Source organism: Schistocerca serialis, chromosome 7 (genome assembly GCF_023864345.2).
Source record: "Schistocerca serialis cubense isolate TAMUIC-IGC-003099 chromosome 7, iqSchSeri2.2, whole genome shotgun sequence".
Taxonomy (NCBI): Eukaryota; Metazoa; Arthropoda; class Insecta; order Orthoptera; family Acrididae; genus Schistocerca; species Schistocerca serialis.
Window position 1 is genome coordinate 587,733,084 of NC_064644.1, and position 22,906 is coordinate 587,755,989.

The 22,906-nt window shown below is 38.9% G+C and overlaps 1 protein-coding gene across 2 annotated transcripts in view; it reads left to right on the forward strand.

Moving 5' to 3' along the window:
* Positions 1–22,906, forward strand: part of LOC126412154 (multidrug resistance protein homolog 49-like) — a 454,076-nt gene that overhangs the window by 156,161 nt on the left and 275,009 nt on the right. For both annotated transcript variants that reach the window (XM_050081614.1, XM_050081613.1), the window contains exon 7: positions 8,930–9,101. In XM_050081614.1, coding sequence (XP_049937571.1) covers positions 8,930–9,101 — 172 coding nt within the window. The remainder of the gene's footprint in view (positions 1–8,929; positions 9,102–22,906) is intronic.

Below are 22,906 nucleotides of genomic sequence, written 5' to 3' on the forward strand. Positions count from 1 at the left end.
TGAAAATTAGAGTTGTGTCTTCTGTTGTGATTGTGCATATCACAGTTCAGTTGAAACTGATCTTTATCATCACCAAAAACCATTGAGGAGTAAATGTATTGGGGAATGAGTGTAAGAAATGCAAGATCCTTGAAAAGGCTTCTGCAAGCTGTACCATTATTTGCTTTACACTATATTCTTACTGCATTCTTCTACAGAAAAAAACACTTTATTTACTTAGGTGCACTGCCCCAGACAAAATTCTGTAAGACAACAGAGGTGAAAATATGTGAAAAATCCCTCTTGTCTTTCTGTCAAGATAATGGGAGATGCTTCTAAAGGTATAACATGCTGAACTGAACTTCTTGATTAGCTTAGCCATTTGAACTTGTTGTCCAGCTAGACACCAAGTAATTGTACACACTGTGATTCATTCAATGTAAAGCAATTAATGTCTGCTTCTGATGATAAATGGTGAGTTTGAAATTGTGATTGATGCTTAACAATAAACTCTATAATGGAGTTAATGTTCTGTGAAGCTGTCAACATGCCAAGATATTTAAAGAGCTTTGTATAAAAGGTTCTAGAGTGAACACAACATACTATTCTTACTATACACTTCTATGCAATAAACAGTTTTTCCTTCATGATGTGTTACCAAAGAATATGGTGTCTTGAGACATTAGTGAATCAAAATCAGAAAAGAAAGCCAATATTTTGACATTTTCCTCTTTAAAATCTGATAGAAACTGAAACACTAAAAGTGCATAGCTTAAGCCAGTGGCGTGTCCAAACTGGCCATATCGCTCTGTATTGTGCCATGCAAAACCAAGAAAAGAGGTTCAGCACAGAGTGGTACAACAAGTGTGGATGTCAAACCACACTGCTCTGTATTTGCTGTGTTAACAACAGACAAGTTCCATGCATTATTGTTTCATCAAAGGAAATTTTTGGTTCATGTGTGGCACTGTTTGGACAGCGTTTCTCATTTTCCACTTTTATTGAGATGTGCGGATGTGCATACACATTGGAACACTGCTGTGCACCTATGAGCACACTGCTCCATTTTGCACAGTTATTCTCTGCTGTTTGCATTCTGGTCTACTCTGTACTGTGTGTTTGTGTGTGGCATTGTAAGTCTGATGTAGATGAGGCTTTAGATGTTTAAGCTGACCTATAACAAGTACAAGCTCTAATGAAACTTCCTGGCAGATTACAACTGTGTGCCGGAGCTAGACTCAAACTGGGGACCTTTGTCTTTTGCAGACAAGTGCTCTGATAAGTAGAGCGAAAGGCAAAGGTCCCCAGTTCGTGTCTTGGTCCGGCACATAGTTTTAATCTGCCAGGAAGTTTCATATCAGCGCACACACTGCTGCAGGGTGAAAATCTCATTCTACAAGCTCTAATATTTCTGTTCTGTGGGCTATCAAATTAATTTGTGAAAGTTGTTTTTGGATGGGTAGTATAGTAGTCACCAAGTGGATTGGTCTGTGCCAATGATAGGAATGCTTAACTGTAATTTTTGGTACCTGGTAGTTATTTTTCAGACTATTATCAAATGATTGGTCTATTTTTCTGCTGTTCAGCTTAGACCTTCATTGAAAGACTATTTGACTATTACCACTATGTCCATAAATTCATAAAAACTTGAAATTAATAATCTGAGTTACTAATCTTAGCCATATATTCTAGTTCAAATAAAATTATATGTTGAATCTGATTCTTTTTCTGCATCACTCAACTCAATAATTTATTTGACTGTAACAGAAACTGCTCATACTGGGAGGTATAATGTATGTTTTCTAGAAACATTTGCCATGTAATCATGATTTTTGGAGCTTTCTCTGGTTTCCAGATAACAAGCAGTCGAATATGGCAAGTTTATTTTCTTGTTCTTAATACACTGCTTGTGAGGAAATGTCATTTGTTGCTTTGTGGGCTGACAAATATTTGTTTGAAGGTGTCTGAATATTGTGTAACCCAAAAAATCCTTTGCGCACACACCTCCATGTGCTCTGTCATTTCAGTGAGATGTTACCACCAGTATTGTAAAATCCTCACATCTATATTAAAAAAGTGAAGTACCTGCATTACTGAAAAAAACCCCAGAAACAAGCCAAAAATAATTAAAAATATTATTAAAAAGTAACAACAAAAATTGTGATCCAAATAGAATGATATTGCCCCCTTCCCCCTCCCGCCTCCCACGAAAAATATCTCAAGCAGAAACTGTGATATTTTTAAATCATTGGCAGTCAAATTCAGTGATTCCTTCCTGATAGTGGCAACATACATACATCCAGTAATAAGCAATCAGTACAGGTATGCTAGGTTTATGTGTACAGGCACCATATGCAGTACCAATAGAAGTTGCAAAAATACAACCTCGAACTAACTTAGGCTATAAAATTCAACAGGTCACTAAAAAGTAGTTATTCTCTTGTTTCTGATGTCTTATCATATTAAAATCATATGACTTGATAGGACTACTCTTTTTTAACCAATCACTGACTCGTGGTATACTTCCCAACAGACATAAATATGCTATAGTAATTTACATCTACAAACATGGAGATAAGCAGCCTACCTCTAATTTCAGATCTGTTTCACTTCTTCAATTTTTTGTTATTGAGGAAGTAGCCTGTGATAGAATCTAAACTCATTTATATGCCCAGAACAAGATTGATTGTTTTCTTTATTAATTTGTGTAGCGATTTACATGGTATGGATTTCATCCTTCAAAATTGAAATTTAACAGCTTACAATTAACTCCTAACACAATAACTTCTGCTGAAAAAAATATATATTTTATTTACTTTAAGTGTGCTGCTATAGAAGATAATTCCTTAAGACAACAGGGAGTGCAAATATGCAATATAATCCAACATTCTTGTCTTCATGTCAACAGAATACAAGACATTTATAAGGGCAAAACAAAATGAGCTGAAGATCTTAATTGGTTTACCTAGTTGTCACTTTAATGTGTTTTTGCACTATACCATGAAGAATTTTACTGTATTGTACTGTAAGATATAAACAGCACAGCCACAATGAACCAAAGTTTATTCTTCTTCCACATACAAGCGAACAATAGTTGAGAACAGAGTCATAAACATAAAAACAATCCACGTACTGTAAATAGACTATAAGACTACTGCAAGGGCACCTTTGTATCCAAAGACACGACATTAAAACTTACTAAGAGATCCAACGATTGGATTCCAAGAGTTTCCAGCTGATCTATAAAATCCCCAGAATTTTGAATATGATGATTGCACTTGTCTACAAGAGGTCCCAGTAGTGATGTGAGAGATTTAGCAACCAAATAAGTAGGTGCTCCAACATTACTTTTGTCATTTGAGGAACCTTAGCTTGTCGTTCGGTCCAATTGGCTAGCGCTCAAGTGGTGCTGGCTACCCCGTTCCAGTATATGATATATGATTGAGTTGAAGCTTGAATGCAAGAAGACATGCCAAGAAGATGTACCATGTTTAATCTCATGGAGAAGACTTTGGACGATGCTGCAGTTTCAGTGCTAGGGAAGGGTCTGAATTTTGCACCTACACTGGGGAACATTCCCATCAGAGATGTGATTAGTGGAATAGAACAGACCATTTCGAAACTTCCTAAGGATGGTGCCGAAGGGATTAGGCATGACACATGCCACCTCTTGAGTCGAGCTCCACCTAAGAAGCCTAAGTTTAACCCTCGCATTACCAAGCGGGGTATTCTGGCTACCCCAGGTTGATTTTTTCCCTACAATAATGTTATCTGAAGGGCCACATGCCTGTGGTTTCATGACTTTGTACTAAAATGATTGACGTTGATTTCACACTCAAGACTGTCTAATTTTTTTTTGCCTTATCATTGTTATTCAAGTCATTTATAAGTGGGAGACTACCCCGCTTGGTATGAAACTTGTTATTTTCTTATTTGTAGGAAAAGAAGATTTTGGGAAATATATCTGTCATTCATCTTCTTTGTTGAATTTTGCCATAGATCCAATGTTTGTTATTGTTGCTGGTTACTATTGTTGAGTTGAATTTGACGTCCACTGTTGAGCTGACATTACACGAGTCAGTATTTCATCTGCAAGTAAGGATGTCCAAAGGACTTTCCAGCGAAGAGATCATGGAAATTCTATACAATTATGATGCCAGTGATGATGAAAATGAATGGGACATTCATAATGAACTGAATGAGTATATGGAACCTCTTGACAAAGACCATATCATACCATCAGATGAAGGTATTGATGAAATATTAGAAGACACTATACATTCACATGAACAAGTAGAAGAAGAAGAAGAAGAGGATGAAGAAGAAGAAGAAGAAGAAGAAGAAGAAGATGCAGACACTGGAGATTTTTTTGTTTCTAGAAGTAGACTACAATTTTCTAGTGAACCACCGAAAGTTGGGTGGCGTCAACGTCGCAACATTTTGAACGTAATGTTTGGTTTCACAAATGACTTGACCCTAGTTTCCTATGTTCCAAAGAAGGGAAAGGCAGTAATACTACTCTCTACTCAGCATAATGAGAGACAAGTGAGTGGTGAAGAAAGTGAACACAAACCCAAATTCATACTGCACTACAACAAAACCAAAGTTGCTGTAGATAATGGGGACGAAATGACAAGGGAATACAGTTTTGTTAGAGGAACAAGGTGGTGGCCACTAAGAATCTTCATGGAAGTGATAAATATTGCAGCACTGAATGCATATATGCTCTACACTCAAAGATTTCGTGAATGGCAGAAGAATAACCGAAGCCGACGTAAACTCTTCACGACTGAACTGGCATTTGGACTCGGCAAAGGCAACATGGAAGAAAGAGCCAAAAACATCAATGGTCTTCATAAAGACATACAAGTTGCACTGAAAGCTTGTGGTATTGCAATTCCTACAGCAGTGATCCAGACCCAGTGTTTCAAGATACAACACTACAATGGCGTCAAGATTACAAAAGAAACGAGGATCGGAAAACAAGATTCTGTTGTGTAATGTGCAAGAAACCTGTTTGTAATATACACAGAGAAGAAACTGTTGCTGTGAAGAGCATGCAGTGCAAAAAAGTACTTGACTGAAAAGTCTTGTGTTATTTTACTGCAGTGACTGTTGAGGTACATAGATTATTAATTTTCTGTTCATTGAGTACTGAATTTAGTGAAAGATATAAAAATTTTTTGTACTTTGTATTTGTAATCTGATGAAATACTTCTAATAACCTGAAAAGCTGTTTTTCAATACTAAATAAACCCATTCAATGTAAATAATGAAATCTGAGAACAAATATTACAATAAAACACAAAACCCTTTTGGGGATAGTCCAAATACCCCACTTGGTAAAATAGAGGTATGAAAAAGCTTGGTAATGGGAGGGTTAACATCACCTCAGCTGACAGAAATGCTCTACGAGAATTGAGAGGAGACCAAGACATCGTCATCCTACCTGCTGACAAAGGAAGTGCTACTGTGCTTCTCTCCCACAAAGAATATAATAGAAAGATATACAAACTGCTTGATGATCCTGCATACTGTTAATTAAAAAGTGATCCAATGGGTAGGATCCAGAGAAAGACCTTGGAATTCATCAGGAAGAGCTCGATTCCAGTGCAAGTCACCAAGGTTTGCGTCAACGTTTTGCAGTTCCTCCCAGACTCTACAGCCTACCCAAGATCCATAAGAATGGGATGCCTTTCCGTTTCATTGTAATTAACGTAGCAGCACCTTTTTTGTTGCTAAATATCAGACCTTATTTAGAGTACATTGATTGTTTTTATGTTTATGACTCTGTTCTCAACTATTGTTTGCTTGTATGTGGAAGAAGAATAAACTTTGGTTCATTGTGGCTGTGCTGTTGTTTATGTCTTACAGTACAATACAGTAAAATTCTTCATGGTATAGTGCAAAAAGTGCACATAAGTGACAACTAAGTAAACCAATTAAGATCTTCAGTACATTTTGTTTTGCCCTTATCAATGTCTCGTATTCTGTTGACCTGAAGACAAGAATGTTGGATTATATTGCATATTTGCACTCCCTGTTGTCTTAAGGAATTATCTTCTATGGCAGCACACTTAAAGTAAATAAATTATATTTTTTCAGCAGAAGTGAGCCGTAAGATTATTGTGAAAAATAGGTAACTGCACATTATGCACAAATCTTTTTAAGGTTCTCGGATGTATTACACTCACTCCTGAATGCGTTTGCTTCGTAATGGTGTTATTCTTTTGAGTATATATGTTGGATTCAGCTGAACTGTGGTATATACAATCACAATACAAGACACAAAACTAATATTCATGTGGACTTGCCTCCTTGTCCAGGGTTCGGATTGGAGTTACATGTATTCTGGTTGTTAGATATTCAGACAGCTCCTGACTAACATAAATGATAGAATTGTGAATCTCAAACAGTTACAAAAATATCTTTAGCCACTCCTTTATCTAGATTTAAGGACTACAGAGTTCTTTCAGGTGCATAGCAAGTAGCAGCTGGCATTCATTGTGAAGCAACATGTCAAGTAATAATGTACTGCAAACAGGACTCTGTATTTAGAGAAGTAGGCTACTGCTTTCAGAGTAATCAAGTAAATATTGTGCTAAAATAACAGCTGTTTAATGTAACTGAAGAACCAGCAACATTTTTCAATTTTTTTTCATTATTGTTATTATTTATTTGGTTAAGTTTCACTGGCATAAGCAACAAGAAACATTGAGCAGAAGATCAGGACTTTACTATTATTACAGTCTACATATTAAGTTTTTATGGTTTGCATAAGCTTTGTTAGTAATGTGGGACAGAGAGGCACCAGTTGCAAAGGATGGGATTGTAACAGTGGCACCAGCACCAGTGAGCTTGTGCAGTGTGTATGACATTGAGGAGTGAAAGGGGAGGAGGAGGAGAAAGAAAGGAGGAAGGGGAGATAGTTGGAAAAATGCTGTGGTTGCAGGATGAGTGATGCTAGAGTCCTGGGGCAATAGTGAAAGTGGGTGGAGGGCGGGGGCTAGTGGAAAGAGTGCTCAGGTTCATTACAGGATTTATGGATGTGTTGCAAGGGCAACTCCCATCCACATAATTCAGACTAGCTGGTATTGAGGGAGAAGGATCCAAATGAAAAAGGTTGTGAAGAAGCCATTGAAATTGGGACAGTCGTGGGCACTCACATTGCAGCCTCCTGTACCAACCTGTTTATGGACCATCTAGAGCTAAATCTTCCTAGCCACACAAAGTCTTAGTCTCCTTGCATGATTCAGGTTCATTTGTGATATATTGATGATGTGGAACCAGGGCCAAGACATCCTATCCTCTTTGCGCCCTGGGTTCAACACTCACTCTCCCATCCATTTCACCAGATCCTCCTCAGCCCAACGGGCCACCTTCCTGTTTGTTGACTACCTCTCTGACAGCTGCATCCATACCTTTGTCCATAAGCATTCCACTAAATGTCAACAGTACCTGCATTTTGATGTTGTCATCACTCTCACAGCAAAACCTCATTTACATATAATCTGGCCATCCATGGAATATGCATCTGCAGTAGTGAGAAATTCCTTGCCCAGTATACTAAAAGTCTCACTAAGGCCTTCACAGACAAGTGCTATCTTGCACATTTAGTCCACAGACAAATTTCCCATGCTATATCCTCCAACCATCCCCAAGAACCTGCTGCAAGGGATCACCCCTCCTTCCCTCCCCTTCATCCATCTTATCGTCCAGTATCACCCTGAACTAGAACAACTTAACCATTTTCTTGTTGTGCCAGGAAATTAAAAACATCCTACCCACTATCCTTACCACTCTTCCCAAAGTGGTATTCCACCACCCACCCAATCTACTCAGTACCATAACCTATCCTTAGGCTATACCAGCCCCCTGCCACATGGGTCATATACCTGTGGAATATTTGGGTAGAAGATATTTCCAATACATCTGCAAATTGCATCCTACTCACAGGCTTATTCCATTCTACCACAAGAAGGCCACCTGTAATAGCAGTCATATAACAGCTCTATTGCAATTCATGTGTAGCATGTGAGCATGACCACAAATTAGCTGTGCACCCAAGTGAATGACCACCACCAAACCATGGCCAAAAGCGTAGTTGACCATGCAGCAACAGAATATGCTGTTAAGCACAACATAACTCTCCATTTCGGTGGTTGCTTCACAGCCCATGCTATTTGGATCCCCACCCCCCCACCCTCCAACAGCGGCATTGATGGGAGTTGTCTTTGCAACACACCCTTTAATGCTGTAATTCTCCTGGCCTCTTTTTCTGTTAGCCTCTGTCTGACTCCCACTCCTGCTCCAGGACTCTTAACTTCACTCAAACTGAATCAACACCACGTTCCTTCTAATCTCTCTTCCTCTCTTCTGCCTCCCCCTCCCAATCTGCTCCTCCATGTCATTGGCTGCTGCATGAACAAACTGAGCTCATCCGGAAAGTTCATAGAGCTCACATGGATTTGGTGCTAGTGGTTCAAATTCCTATCCCATGCACGTGGTGCCTCTCTCTCGTGGCCATCAGCCATTCTTCCCAACCCTCACTCTCACTCATTGCTTCCTTTCTCCCTTCAACCACTCTATGATAGACCTCCGAAAGGAATTCAACCAAAAGCTAACAAAGTTACCAGTCTCATATATTTTGTATTTGTTGAGTTATTACCTTTACTGCTTAAATTATTTACATTCCACCAGGGCTTAACATTATCAAATGAACACTTCTTTAATTTGAAATGATAATGTTTCAGTGCTGTTTTCATCAAAATATGTTTATAATATTTGCAATTTTTGATGCAGATATTTATTAACAACATTTATGTAGACACAGGTAAATGTTAAAAAACTAGAAATTTTAAAAACTGTTCACAGAAATGTAATGTAAAAAATGTTTTTCTCAATATTTGTGACACTAATTACTGTAATGTTTCTCTTGTTTGTCGTATAGGGATCTTGATAAACTGCAGGATGGCATAGGAGAGAAGCTTGGTATGTTCATATACTTACTGGTGTCTTTCATATCCTCTGTCATTATGTCATTTTTTCATGGATGGAAGTTGACATTGGTTGTTCTCAGCTCTGCACCAATCATAATCTTCTCTACAGCAGTTGTTGCAAAGGTACAGTTGGATTACTTATTTCATATTTAAACCACAGAAACCTTCAACCAGTTACTCGCATTATATTGCACAAAATCATTCAGAGTTCCAAGAGTTAATGACTATACCATACTTATCCAACTATAAGATGACCCTGAGTATGAGACAAACCTCTTTTTTTAAGAGGCTCCATGAGCACTCTCTAGTTTTAACATATTTGTACAAATCATAATCACAAACTGTTTAAATGATACTATCTACATAAAAAGTTAACATTATACTATTCTGAACTTAGATAATACAAGGAGAAATAAAACCTCAACATAACTTGTGTTATTATCTTCATTTGTAAGCTTATTGGAATTTCTTCCTTTATGGTACTCTTTCCCTGTTATGTCAACTCTTGAGCCATCCATAGCATTGGATATTCAACACTTTTTGAATCCCTTCATTACAGATTCAGTTGAGATTCTGCTCCATGCAGTAAGAATCCACTGGCATAGCATAGATATTGAGCATTTATTTAACTTCCCCCTGAGGGCATGGCCTCCTTGAAGTCACTCACTGTAAAGCTGTTGCAGGTGAACGTTAAATGAACTATTCACATCATCATCTGTTACTTAAAGTTGTGAGGTCATGCCAATAGGAATTATTTCCAGGTCTGTTGCTGACATGTCCGAAAGAACAGATACCATCTTCATATAGATAAGGCTTACCGGCCAATGATCATCTTCAGTATGGATGCATTCACATTGCCTGAACTTGTACGGGAATCGGTAGGTTGACTGCTGCGAGTAAAGACCATGATGAGCAGGGGCACTACAAATGTAGTATGTGGACAGAAAGTTTATTTATTTATTTATTCATCCGTAGACAACTTGTGTTGTATGCATGTCGTCAACTGTATACATGGAATGAGTATATACATAATAGTACTTCTGGTAGTACATATTTCTATGGTGCAACTTAATCGTTTGTACACAAAACAAATACACACCAATCTTAGTTACAAATAAATATAAATTTACAAATGTATTCTTGCATGGATTACACAAAACGAATACACACCAATCTTAATTACAGATAAATATAAATTTACAAAGGTACTCTTGCATGAATTGAGGTGAACACATGTCATTTACAGTATTCTTTGACAGTATAATAACATTTATCTGCTAAATAATTTTTTGCAGCTTTCCTAAAGGCATGTATTCCAGTTTCAGCTTTGATCTCCTCTGGAAGTATATTATACATTTTTAATCCATTAAATAATAAACTATTTTGGGTTTTTGTTTTGTTTTTTCGTATGAGATGCAAATGGTGGCAGGATCTAGTCCAGTGTTGGTGTATAGATCTGTTTTGTGTGTACTGGTCAATGTGTTTCTTTATATATATCACAGTCTGAAAGATGTATTCACATGGTACTGTCAAGATTCCCATGGTTTTGAATAAATCAGTACAGTGAGCTCTCTTGCTACTTTTTGTTATTATTCGTACTGCCCTCTTTTGCAGCTTGAAAATTGCTTGTATGTTCTGCACATTTGTACCCCAGAAGGTTATGCCATAACTAATTATTGAATGCACATATGCAAAGTATGTAGTCTTAGCACATGAACTATTACATACTGACATAATTCTCCGGAGTGCATAACAAGCAGTAGAAATTTTCTTTTCTAGTGCTGCAATATGGTCAGTCCAGTTAAGCTGTGAGTCAACATGCATTCCTAGGAATTTTGTGTTTGTGATACAATCTATAAGTTCATCTTTAACTTTTAGGCCTATGCTATTATGTTTTTTATTTATGTGGAAATTAATACTGTTTGTTTTTTTTAATATTGAGGGTTAATTTGTTGCTTACTACCCACTTGCATACATGATTGAGAGTTTCTTCAGCTTTGTCTCTCAATTTGTCTGATGACCCATCACTGATAAGGATGCTGCTATCATCTGCAAATAGTATTACTTCCCCGTATTTGACACTCTGGGGAAAATCATTGATATATATTAGGAAGAGTATTGGCCCTAACACACTTCCCTGAGGGACTCCTATGTTAATACAAGTACAATTGAAACCAATTATTTACTGTTCCCCTTATTCCTAGTGCCTCCATTTTGTTTAGTAGTATTTTGTGGTCTACCGTGTCAAATGCTTTGCTAAGGTCAAGGAATATGCCTGTTACATGTTCACCTTCGTCAAGTGCTTCTAAGACAAAATTTGTGAAGTGAGCTACTGCTGAACCTGTGCTTCTTCCTGGCCTGAAACCGAATTGTTCTTTACACAGTAGGTTGTACTTTTTTAGGACATCCATTAGTCTCTTTTTCATTATATTTTCTATTACCTTGGAAAAGGATGAGAGTAATGAGATGGGCCTATAGTTTTCTATATTTTCTGGATCGCCTTTCTTAAATAGAAGCAGGACTTTTGCACATTTTAAGTATTCTGGGAAGCAGCCTGCAGTGAAAGATTCATTTATGATGTGTGCCAAAGGATGTTGTATGCTGTCACTGCAGTCCTTCAGTAAGCACACTGGCACTTCATCTAAACCTGCTGATGTTTTATTCTTTAGATTCTTCACAACCATCCTTACTTCTTCTGTAGAAGTCGGTAACAGTAACATTGAGTTATCCATATAGTTCAATTTTTGTTCAGGCTGTTTATTGCCAAACTTTTGCTGTAGCTTGGTAGCAACACTGCTGAAGTATTCATTTACAGTATTTACTAGTGTATTTGGGTTATGTATAATAGCACCATTATGTTTAATTTGAATGTTTACTGTTTTTAATTTATTACTGTTTGTTTCCTGTTTGGTAACAGTCCAGGCTGCTTTAATTTTATTTTTTGCCTTATCTATAATACTGTCATTGTGGGCTTTTTTTGCATCTCGTAATATTCTTCTGTATATTCTTTTGTATGTGTGGTAGTAGTTTAGGAAACCAGGATCACTATGGTAGTTTTTTAACCTGTTCAGTTGTTTGAGTGTTGCAGAGGATTTCCTTATTCCTTTGGTCACCCAGGTATTTCTTTTGTGTGAGTGTACTGCAGTTTGCACCTTTGGGAATGCTTCATCAAATCTGAATTTAAATAGTGACATGAATTTAGAAAATTTCTTATTTACACTAGTTTCAGCATACACTTTTTCCCAAGTTATACTGTTTATTTGCTTGGCAAATTCTGATCTGTTTGGTTTGGAGAAAACCCTTCTGTATGTGTATGTTTTAGTTGTATTGTCTATATTTATGTTTAATTTTAGGATTTGACAGGAGTGATCAGAAAGGCCAAGGTTATCTACAATAATTTCGCAACTTTCTTTATCTATGTCTGTGATGATGTGATCAATTGTTGATGATGAGTTTTTGGCTATCCTCGTGGCTCTGTTAACTAATGGTGATAAATTATAACAGCGCAATATATTCAAGAATGAGTTACAGAATCTATCTGGGTTTTGTGTGTTTATATTTAAGTATCCACAAATGAGAACCTTCCCTTTAGGATTCGAAGCCATGTCTAGAATCTGGATTAGTTTTGCAGTGAAAGTATCTATATCACCACTGGGTGAACGGTAAATACATATTATAGTTAACCTTTGTGCCTCATCTGTCTTTCTTATCTCTATGGCTGATATTTCTATGTGTTTTTCCTCACTTACAGAATTAATATCATTTCAAATTTTATAGGCAATTCCTTGCTTAACATATATACATGATCCACCACCTCTAATGGTGGTTCTACTATAATGACATGCTAGTATATATGAGTTTAAATTTATTAATGTTATTTCAGTTCCTCTACACCAATGTTCAGTAATGCATGTGACTGAACTGTTTAAAGTTTGTAGTTCCACTTCTAATTGTTGCACTTTGTTTCTGATAGATTGTATATTTTGATGAAAGACTGAGAAACGAGCACAGCTTACCTTGCCTGTATCTTTTGTTTGCATTTTGTTGACAGTGACTGATGCTTTGTGCTGGTTTGTCCCAGTTTTTTTCTCCTCTTGGTGCTGAACCATAAAAAATCCTCCTTTGGAGTAATGTACTTTCTTGTCCTCTGGCTCCTTCTGATGGGGTGTGGTTTAGCTGGTGGCTTCTCCATTGGTACTGTCGTTTCTGGTGCTACTGCTGTTGTTGGCTTTGCTGTTGACTGTCCCACTGTTGCTGTGTCTCCTGTTCTTATTGTTGGTGAAGGTTCTGCTGATGTCAGTTCTGCTGCTGATGAGAACTTTGTTGCCTTTGTTGATTTTTCTTGTACTGTGGAATGTTCTATTACTGATAGCGGTATAACAGTTGTTTTTGTGTTGAAGGTGTTTTGAAGTAGTTTTAATTCCTTCATTATCATGTTCACCAGATATTCTTTCCCAATACTGTTTAAGTGTAGTCCATGTTGTGTATGGAATCTACGACCTATATTATTTATATTAACACATTTAACATTTTTAAAACGTCTACAGATTTTGGCAAACTGATAGTTGGCTTTTTGTATTTCTGTATTTACACATGATTGGTTATCCAGATCGTGCCGATGTGGTGTATTCACGATTATCACTTTTGTATGCGTGAGGTTCTTCAGACACTGTTTAAGATAACGTGCAGCATTTGCAGTTTCATTTTTATATACATCGTTTGAACCTCTGATGAGTATTACACAGTCTTTATCGTGTAGATTTTTAACCTCTCTAGATTCAGTCGTTTTTATTATTTCCGCTAGTGGGGCTCCCGGTTTTACTATGCTACACAAACTTCTATTAGTTTTCTCTTTAATTTTCTTTGCGAGTCCACGGCCATGACTATCTGAAAGCATGAGTATTTTATTATGCGAGTTATATGTTACAATGTTTTTCGTTTGAGTGTCTGTTTGTATCGGTATTTTGTGACTTACTCAAGTTCATTTTGTACCAGTATTGTCTCATGAAGTTCATACGACACTTTATCACTGTTTCGAGATTTTTTGATGTGTTTAGACTGTTCACTGGTGGTTTTAGGCCTACTATCTTGAATGTTTTTCTTCCCAAGCGACTCGTAACGGCTCGTTTTACGCTCGCTATCTACAATTGCGAGTACTTCAAATGAGTTTTCATGCACAAAATTAACGTTGCGGTCATTGTTCACACGATTTAACACTTCTTGCTTGTTATTTTTAAACGTAGCTTGGTTGTTTTTAAACGTAGCTTTGTTCCAGTTTTTGGAAGCAGGCGAAATCTTTTGCATGGAGTCCCGCGTGTAGCATGTACCTTGTTTTGATCGGAGATCATAATTTTCTTTCTTGAGCCATGAAATTTCTTTACGAAGCACTTCGACAATTTTCTGTAGGCTGATAATACGTTCATTTAATTTTGTTGTAACACCATTATCATTCACATAATGACTGTTTTTCACTATGGAGCTGTAATTTTCGCGCACAGGAATATTACGAACACTTGAATCTGTCGCCATGTTAAGTCAGTGAGACATGAACTGTGGGAAAACCAGAAGTTGGAAGTGTGGGTCTTATGGGGAGCATGCCAGAAATAAGTCCCTGCAGTTGCACTATCCTCTGTGTCCTCGGTGGCTCAGTCAGATAGAGCATCTGCCATGTAAGCAGGATATCCCGGGTTCAAGTCCCAGTCAGGGCACACATTTTCAACTGTCCCCATTGATATTTATCAATGCCTGAAAGCAACTAAAGGTCTGGATTTCATTGTAATTTCAATCTAGCATTGGATCATTTATCATTCATCCCTTTACTTGGCGTCTAAGGATAACCCTTGCAAGCAGTTTTTATTTTGCAATGGTTTTCCTGTGAAGAATCATAATGGGACGAGTTTCCTTCTAAGTGCTAGCACTCTCAGCGTTAGCGGAACTTACAGGAACACTATTAATGCCCTGCAACAGTAATATTTGACGGCATATCAACTGGCATCTGATTGGCATTGCCAGTATGGTCTAACAAACAGTCTACTGTTTTCTTTGACCGATTGTATGATCCTGATACACAAGGAGTTTCTCAACAAATGGAAAAACAAGGACTTTCTCAACAAATTCTGCAGGAAGTCACTAAGCTAGCATTGTTCTGCATTGTAACACACACCCTGCCCTCATCATCATCACCATCATCATACACCAGCCAGTAATTGCTTCTAGTTCCATCACACATGCAGTTACATACTTCCTCTTTATCTCCAGCTCCTTCATTCAAATAATTTCTCAACTAATTGCGAAGCCTTTCTGAGCAACCTTTTGTTTCAATTTATGATGAAACCTTCCCTGCTTTGATCCCATGAAAGTTGGCCATGCAGAACTGGCATTCTTCAATTTATTCTTCAACTGATGCCCCCTACAAACATTCACTTCTATGTCACCAAATTTTCTTCCTGCTACACAGGTGTTTGGACCTCTGCTTCATGAATCACTGTTACTTAAAATTAAGATCATGTAGTTTGCGTGAACCAATTGTGAAGTGTGAACTCATAGATCAGCATTTATCAGCAGTGTCATGACTGTGAATTGCATCCTGTATCGATTATTACAGTTTACAGTTCTTCAGGACTGACAATGTAAGGAAACTCAATGAAAACCTAATTTGTCCTCTCTGTCTCCTTCCATCTGAATCAGCAGAAATTGTACCACTTTGGATTAGTACTGTCATCAGTCTTGAAATTCAACAGTGCTGTGTAACATGCTGCTTTAGTGCCATAGTTGCACTTTGTTTCTACAGAGACAAATTAATTGTAATAAAAATATGTTCATGCAGAACACTTACAGATCCTATTTTTGAGTATTTATCCACTTTTTAATCAGTCCAATTCCAGCTATAATTGAGTTCACACAGACTACAGTTTAAGCATATTAGGTGTTTATAAAAATATAAGATATGGCAGTATGATGAAATTTGCAGCCTGATGTGCACATTCCCCCTCCACCACCTTTCTGAATTCAGCAAATGAAATTGCATGTGACCTCAATTGCCAAAGCTCCATCTGTAGATGTGACAAGACCCTTATATTAAACTATTATACAATATAAAAATGCTGACCTCAGGAATATCAATCTAAACTGTGAATGTAGGCAAACTGTGTTTTAGGTAGTGAACTTGGGCCATTTCATTCTTATAACCTTATTTAAAGATATGGAAACTTTTTTTTTAGAGGAAAAGGTTCCTATTTGATCCATTTGTAAAATAAAGCTCATTTAAATACAAATTTAGGACACAAATTTTATTTACATTTCAGTATATATTTAGTGAAAAAAAATTTCTGCGCAGAGTCTTATCTGTAAATTTAACAATAATTTGCCCTTGTATGGTACAATTTGAAACACTCTGGCATGCACAGTGGATTTTTACAGTCAGCGCACCACCATAATGTTTCTTTTCTTGAAGACTTTCCATTGGACAGTTTTGTTTTTTCTGCACAAACTTTTCACACTCTTGTGGGATGTGCCTTCTTTTTAGTGGAAGGAATCCTTTCTGCAAAATGCCTTCCTAGAAGTCTGCTGCTACACACATTTTGAGGAGTAGCAGTATGTTGATGTACAGCACCTTTCTTTGAAAATTCTTCACCTAATTGCAGAAGAAAATTTGCCAAATGGCAGCCTTTGTTCTGATTGTTTCTTGTTTTATGGTACAAGATGAAAGCATTCACTGTTGCCATTATAAAAAGATGGAAAAACAGTTTCTTCCATCATTTCATTTGCTTTCTCTTGAAAGGTTAGTAAGATATAAGTTGGTCATTTCTGTCTACACCTGTCTTGTTGAGGTTGTAGTCTAGAATGGCATCAGGTTTGAGTTTCTTTGTCAGCTCTGTCTCGCTACATACTTCTACTTCTGTTTTGGTCCTTTGTGAAGACTTGACAAACACAGAACATCTCTTGTGTCCCTCCACTTCAGGCACAACAAATGTTCCTTCCTCATAAATATACAGTCACCTTTTTTCAGTTTTTTGCTGACTACACCTTGCTTAGGAAGCCCTCTACGATTAGGCATGCACGTCCCCTCAGCCCCTTATTCTCCCACAGGAAATCAAAAACAGCAGGTGAAGTGTAATATCTGTCCATATAAACAGTATGTCCCTTTTTAAGATAGCCAGACTGAAGTCTCTGAAAAAGGGCAGTGACTGAATTGTCTTCCTGCCCTTTCCCTGTGTAAACTTCAGTGTGTAAAACATATCTTGTCTTTGCATCACACAAAGTAAACAGTTTGATACCATACTTGTCAGGTTTGTTTTTTATATAGACACAAAAAATAACTCTTCCCCTGAATCCACATACACCTTCATCTATAGTGAGGTTTTCCTCAGGTGAAAACAATGCTGGAAACTGTGTGAGTAAATGATTCAGGAATGGTCTGATTTTATGCGTGGAATCATGGCCAGGTTCATTTCTTGGAATGTATGAGGCATTGTCGTTTTAGGCAAGAGAGACTAGCAAAAAATCTATTTCTAGCCAGAACTGAACCTGGAAAAGGCATGGAAACAAAGCTGTTTGTAGACCAGTGATCACGCAGCCTATTTTTCTTCACCAGGCACATGTGGATTATGACAGCAAAGAACAAATACATTTCATGAAGCTTTACCTCAGTCCATGAGCTCCACATGCTATTGGGTTTCATTTTGCTGGATCTTCTCATTTTATCACGTCTAATGTAGTCCAACGTAATTCTGCATCTGAAGATTTTGGAACCCTAGAACGCCTTCTCCTGTGTGGTGACTCTGTAGATGGCACTACATTTGAAGTATTAGGCAGTCCATTATATACCGATGGAGGTGAAATTTCGTCTAACAAAGCAATGGACACGTAACCTAAATAACAGACTTATTACACATAACAATGTATAACAATGGAAAGGAAAAATAATGTTGCTTTTGTACCTGAGTCTGCTTCAGAAGCAAAATCACTGTATTCACTTTCAGAAATGTCCCCTTCGGAACCGGAAGCTTCAAATGTCTCATTCAAAAGCTTCTCAATCTCAGTATTAGTCAAAAACTTTGACATATTTATTGCAAAATGCACTGCACGTGCAACAAGAAATACATGAAAACTATGGCACCACGCGGCACTACAGTGGTTTTGAACAACTGAGGATTGTTGTTGACAATGCCAAAATAGTTTCAGAAATATCCACACAATGGCAGCACCATGCAGTGGGCAGATCACAGCATGCCAAGCCCAAATATTTGACACTAGTGCAAATAAAACAAAGTGAACAGAGGAAGATGGGCGGATTTCAAGCATGGGACACTCACAGCGTGCCTGTCACACGAGCTGCGCTTGGGCTTGGGACTCAAAGTGTTGAAATATCATCTGAAATGTAGGTCATGTTCAGTTATAATCTGAGGCACCTGGACTCTGAGACACATACATAAATATCCTCTAAAAATTTTGTATTATCACATCTGTAAATGTCCTGTTAATCATGCATTTATTTTTCATGCACCTAATAAAGAAATAGGTACAATCAAACAATGGAAAATCCAGGAAGAGAGAGGTAATTGTCAGATTCTAGTGCTGTGTGCTGTTTTAACAACTATGTAGTCAGATCTCATTTTCTGTTCCAGTGAATAGTGCTAATATAAAGTTCAGGTGAGTGTGTCAAAATGAGAGAACATTTTGATGAACTCACCTGGCTGAAACCCTAGAATTTTATATTAATGATGAAATCTATATTTATACCTAACTAGTATAGATATCACAGTAGTAAAATTATGTGGGAAAGCCACAACTTTGTAAAAATCTGCTGTCCCTTTGTTTGTACTGAATAACTGCTGTTTTTCAACTTAGGAATTTTTACAGTGGAACTTCATTCACATTATTTTCACTAAATTCAACTGTATCATCAACTGAAGTCAATCCTAAACAAATTTTGAAGAGTAGGAATGGTGTGCTGGGACACTAAGGTCTTACCTGTGTAGTGAGTGTCATCAGAAGCAAAGTGCTGGATTCAAAAGTCACATTTTTGGGTTTAATGTTTCTTGAGCACAGAGTTGTAATTTACATTAAAAATTCAATTTAGTGTAATTATTCCCACTAAGTGAAAGCTCATCGTGTAGTTTGCACAGGTACATATTATTGCACAGGTACATATTAATAACTGTATGCAGTGAAAATCCTTCTGAATTATGAACAAGGTAATGTCCTTAGAGATAATATTTATAATTTATGTCAACAGTGTGCCCTCAGTTACAATTGTGAGTGCAAAATTTGCATGTTCACAAATTATGCCAGCAATGTGACTGAAAATTTGTCATCGAGCAACATCAACAATATCCTATCAGCAAGATCAGGTGTGACTATCTTGTATACAAGCATTATGTGTGTTGAGCCTCTAGCAGCTTCTGGTGTATCCCCCCACCCCCACGCACCCTCTTCCCCCAGATAATTTATGCATACTGGTTGATTTTGCTAAACAGCAACAAAACTAAAGAAAATGATCCCCAAGAGAATAACAGTAAGAGAGGACGTATGGATGGAAATGCTTTCCAAGGGAGGTATGCCAACTTGAAGATGGAAATAAAAGATCTTTGACAGTGTAAGTTTCAGTGGTTGAAAACACACATTAGAAGACACCAAGCAAATGGGAATGTTCTGTCTGCACTGTTGATTTAGCTCCACACACAAGAAGGCAGTAATGTTCTTGATGGCAGCATGCTCACACATCAGTACTAAGGGGCACCCACTTCACTGCTCTTACTAACTCACTCTGCTGTGGACATGTCATGTAGTGCAGTGCTAAGAGATGATGGTCTAGTATACCAACCAGGAACAGGCTGACATTATCTTTAAGTAATGACAGGCAAGTGCCAATGGGTGGGCAGCAGAACAACTGTACCAGGAAAAATATCCCCACTGACTGCAAACACATCATCCTGTTTGCAGCAGTGATTCATCATTTGTGTGAGACAGCCTCATGTAACCGTGAAAAGTAGGTGCTTCCAGTACATGCACCGCCTTGGTGGAACAGCATTGGAGGGCAGCGTGGAGGGTAAAAATCGTAGAGGGAGACCAAGAGATGAATACACCAAGCAGATTCAGAAGGATGTAGGTTGCAGTAGGTACTGGGAGATGAAGAAGCTTGCACAGGATACAGTAGCATGGAGAGCTGCATCAAACCAGTCTCAGGACTGAAGGCCACAACAACAACAAGTGAAACACAATGTAAATAGATACTCACACGTGCGCGTGCGCACACACACACACACACACACACACACACACACACACACACACACACACACACACACACACATATATATATATATATATATATATATATATATATATATATATATATATATATATATATATATGATATGGTTATAATAGAGGGAAACATTCCACGTAGGAAATATATATCTAAAAACAAAGATGATGTGACTTACCAAATGAAAGTGCTGGCAGGTCGACAGACACACAAACAAACACAAACATACACACAAAATTCAAGCTTTCGCAACAAACTGTTGCCTCATCAGGAAAGAGGGAAGGAGAGGGAAAGACGAAAGGATGTGGGTTTTAAGGGAGAGGGTAAGGAGTCATTCCAATCCCGGGAGCGGAAAGACTTACCTTAGGGGGAAAAAAGGACGGGTATACACTCGCACAAACACACATATCCATCCACACATATACAGACACAAGCAGACATATTTAAAGACAAAGAGTTTGGGCAGAGATGTCAGTCGAGGCAGAAGTGCAGAGGCAAAGATGTTGTTGAATGACAGGTGAGGTATGAGTGGCGGCAACTTGAAATTAGCGGAGATTGAGGCCTGGTGGATAACGGGAAGAGAGGATATATTGAAGAGCAAGTTCCCATCTCCGGAGTTCGGATAGGTTGGTGTTAGTGGGAAGTATCCAGATAACCCGGACGGTGTAACACTGTGCCAAGATGTGCTGGCCGTGCACCAAGGCATGTTTAGCCACAGGGTGATCCTCATTACCAACAAACACTGTCTGCTTGTGTCCATTCATGCGAATGGACAGTTTGTTGCTGGTCATTCCCACATAGAATGCGTCACAGTGTAGGCAGGTCAGTTGGTAGATCACGTGGGTGCTTTCACACGTGGCTCTGCCTTTGATCGTGTACACCTTCCGGGTTACAGGACTGGAGTAGGTGGTGGTGGGAGGGTGCATGGGACAGGTTTTACACCGGGGGCGGTTACAAGGGTAGGAGCCAGAGGGTAGGGAAGGTGGTTTGGGGATTTCATAGGGATGAACTAAGAGGTTACGAAGGTTAGGTGGACAGCGGAAAGACACTCTTGGTGGAGTGGGGAGGATTTCATGAAGGATGGATCTCATTTCTGGGCAGGATTTTAGGAAGTCGTATCCCTGCTGGAGAGCCACATTCAGAATCTGATCCAGTCCCGGAAAGTATCCTGTCACAAGTGGGGCACTTTTGTGGTTCTTCTGTGGGAGGTTCTGGGTTTGAGAGGATGAGGAAGTTGCTCTGGTTATTTGCTTCTGTACCAGGTCGGGAGGGTAGTTGCGGGATGCGAAAGCTGTTGTCAGGTTGTTGGTGTAATGCTTCAGGGATTCCGGACTGGAGCAGATTCGTTTGCCACGAAGACCTAGGCTGTAGGGAAGGGACCGTTTGATGTGGAATGGGTGGCAGCTGTCGTAATGGAGGTACTGTTGCTTGTTGGTGGGTTTGATGTGGACGGACGTGTGAAGTTGGCCATTGGACAGGTGGAGGTCAACATCAAGGAAAGTGGCATGGGATTTGGAGTAGGACCAGGTGAATCTGATGGAACCAAAGGAGTTGAGGTTGGAGAGGAAATTCTGGAGTTCTTCTTCACTGTGAGTCCAGATCATGAAGATGTCATCAATAAATCTGTACCAAACTTTGGGTTGGCAGGCCTGGGTAACCAAGAAGGCTTCCTCTAAGCGACCCATGAATAGGTTGGCGTACGAAGGGGCCATCCTGGTACCCATGGCTGTTCCCTTTAATTGCTGGTATGTCTGGCCTTCAAAAGTGAAGAAGTTGTGGGTCAGGATGAAGCTGGCTAAGGTAATGAGGAAAGAGGTTTTAGGTAGGGTGGCAGGTGATCGGCGTGAAAGGAAGTGCTCCATCGCAGTGAGGCCCTGGACGTGCGGGATATTTGTGTATAAGGAAGTGGCATCAATGGTTACAAGGATGGTTTCTGGGGGTAACGGATTGGGTAAGGATTACAGGCGTTCGAGAAAGTGGTTGGTGTCTTTGATGAAGGATGGGAGACTGCACGTAATGGGTTGAAGGTGTTGATCTACGTAGGCAGAGATACGTTCTGTGGGGGCTTGGTAACCAGCTACAATGGGACGGCCAGGATGATTGGGTTTGTGAATTTTAGGAAGAAGGTAGAAGGTAGGGGTGCGGGGTGTCGGTGGGGTCAGGAGGTTGATGGAGTCAGGTGAAAGGTTTTGTAGGGGGCCTAAGGTTCTGAGGATCCCCTGAAGCTCTGCCTGGACATCAGGAATGGGATTACCTTGGCAAACTTTGTATGTGGTGTTGTCTGAAAGCTGACGCAGTCCCTCAGCCACATACTCCCGACGATCAAGTACCACGGTCGTGGAACCCTTGTCCGCCGGAAGAATGATGATGGACCGGTCAGCCTTCAGATCACGGATAGCCTGGGCTTCAGCAGTGGTGATGTTGGGAGTAGGATTAAGGTTTTTTAAGAAGGATTGAGAGGCAAGGCTGGAAGTCAGAAATTCCTGGAAGGTTTGGAGAGGGTGATTTTGAGGAAGAGGTGGTGGGTCCCGCTGTGACGGAGGACGGAACTGTTCCAGGCAGGGTTCAATTTGGATAGTGTCTTGGGGAGTTGGATCATTAGGGGTAGGATTAGGATCATTTTTCTTCGTGGCAAAGTGATACTTCCAGCAGAGAGTAC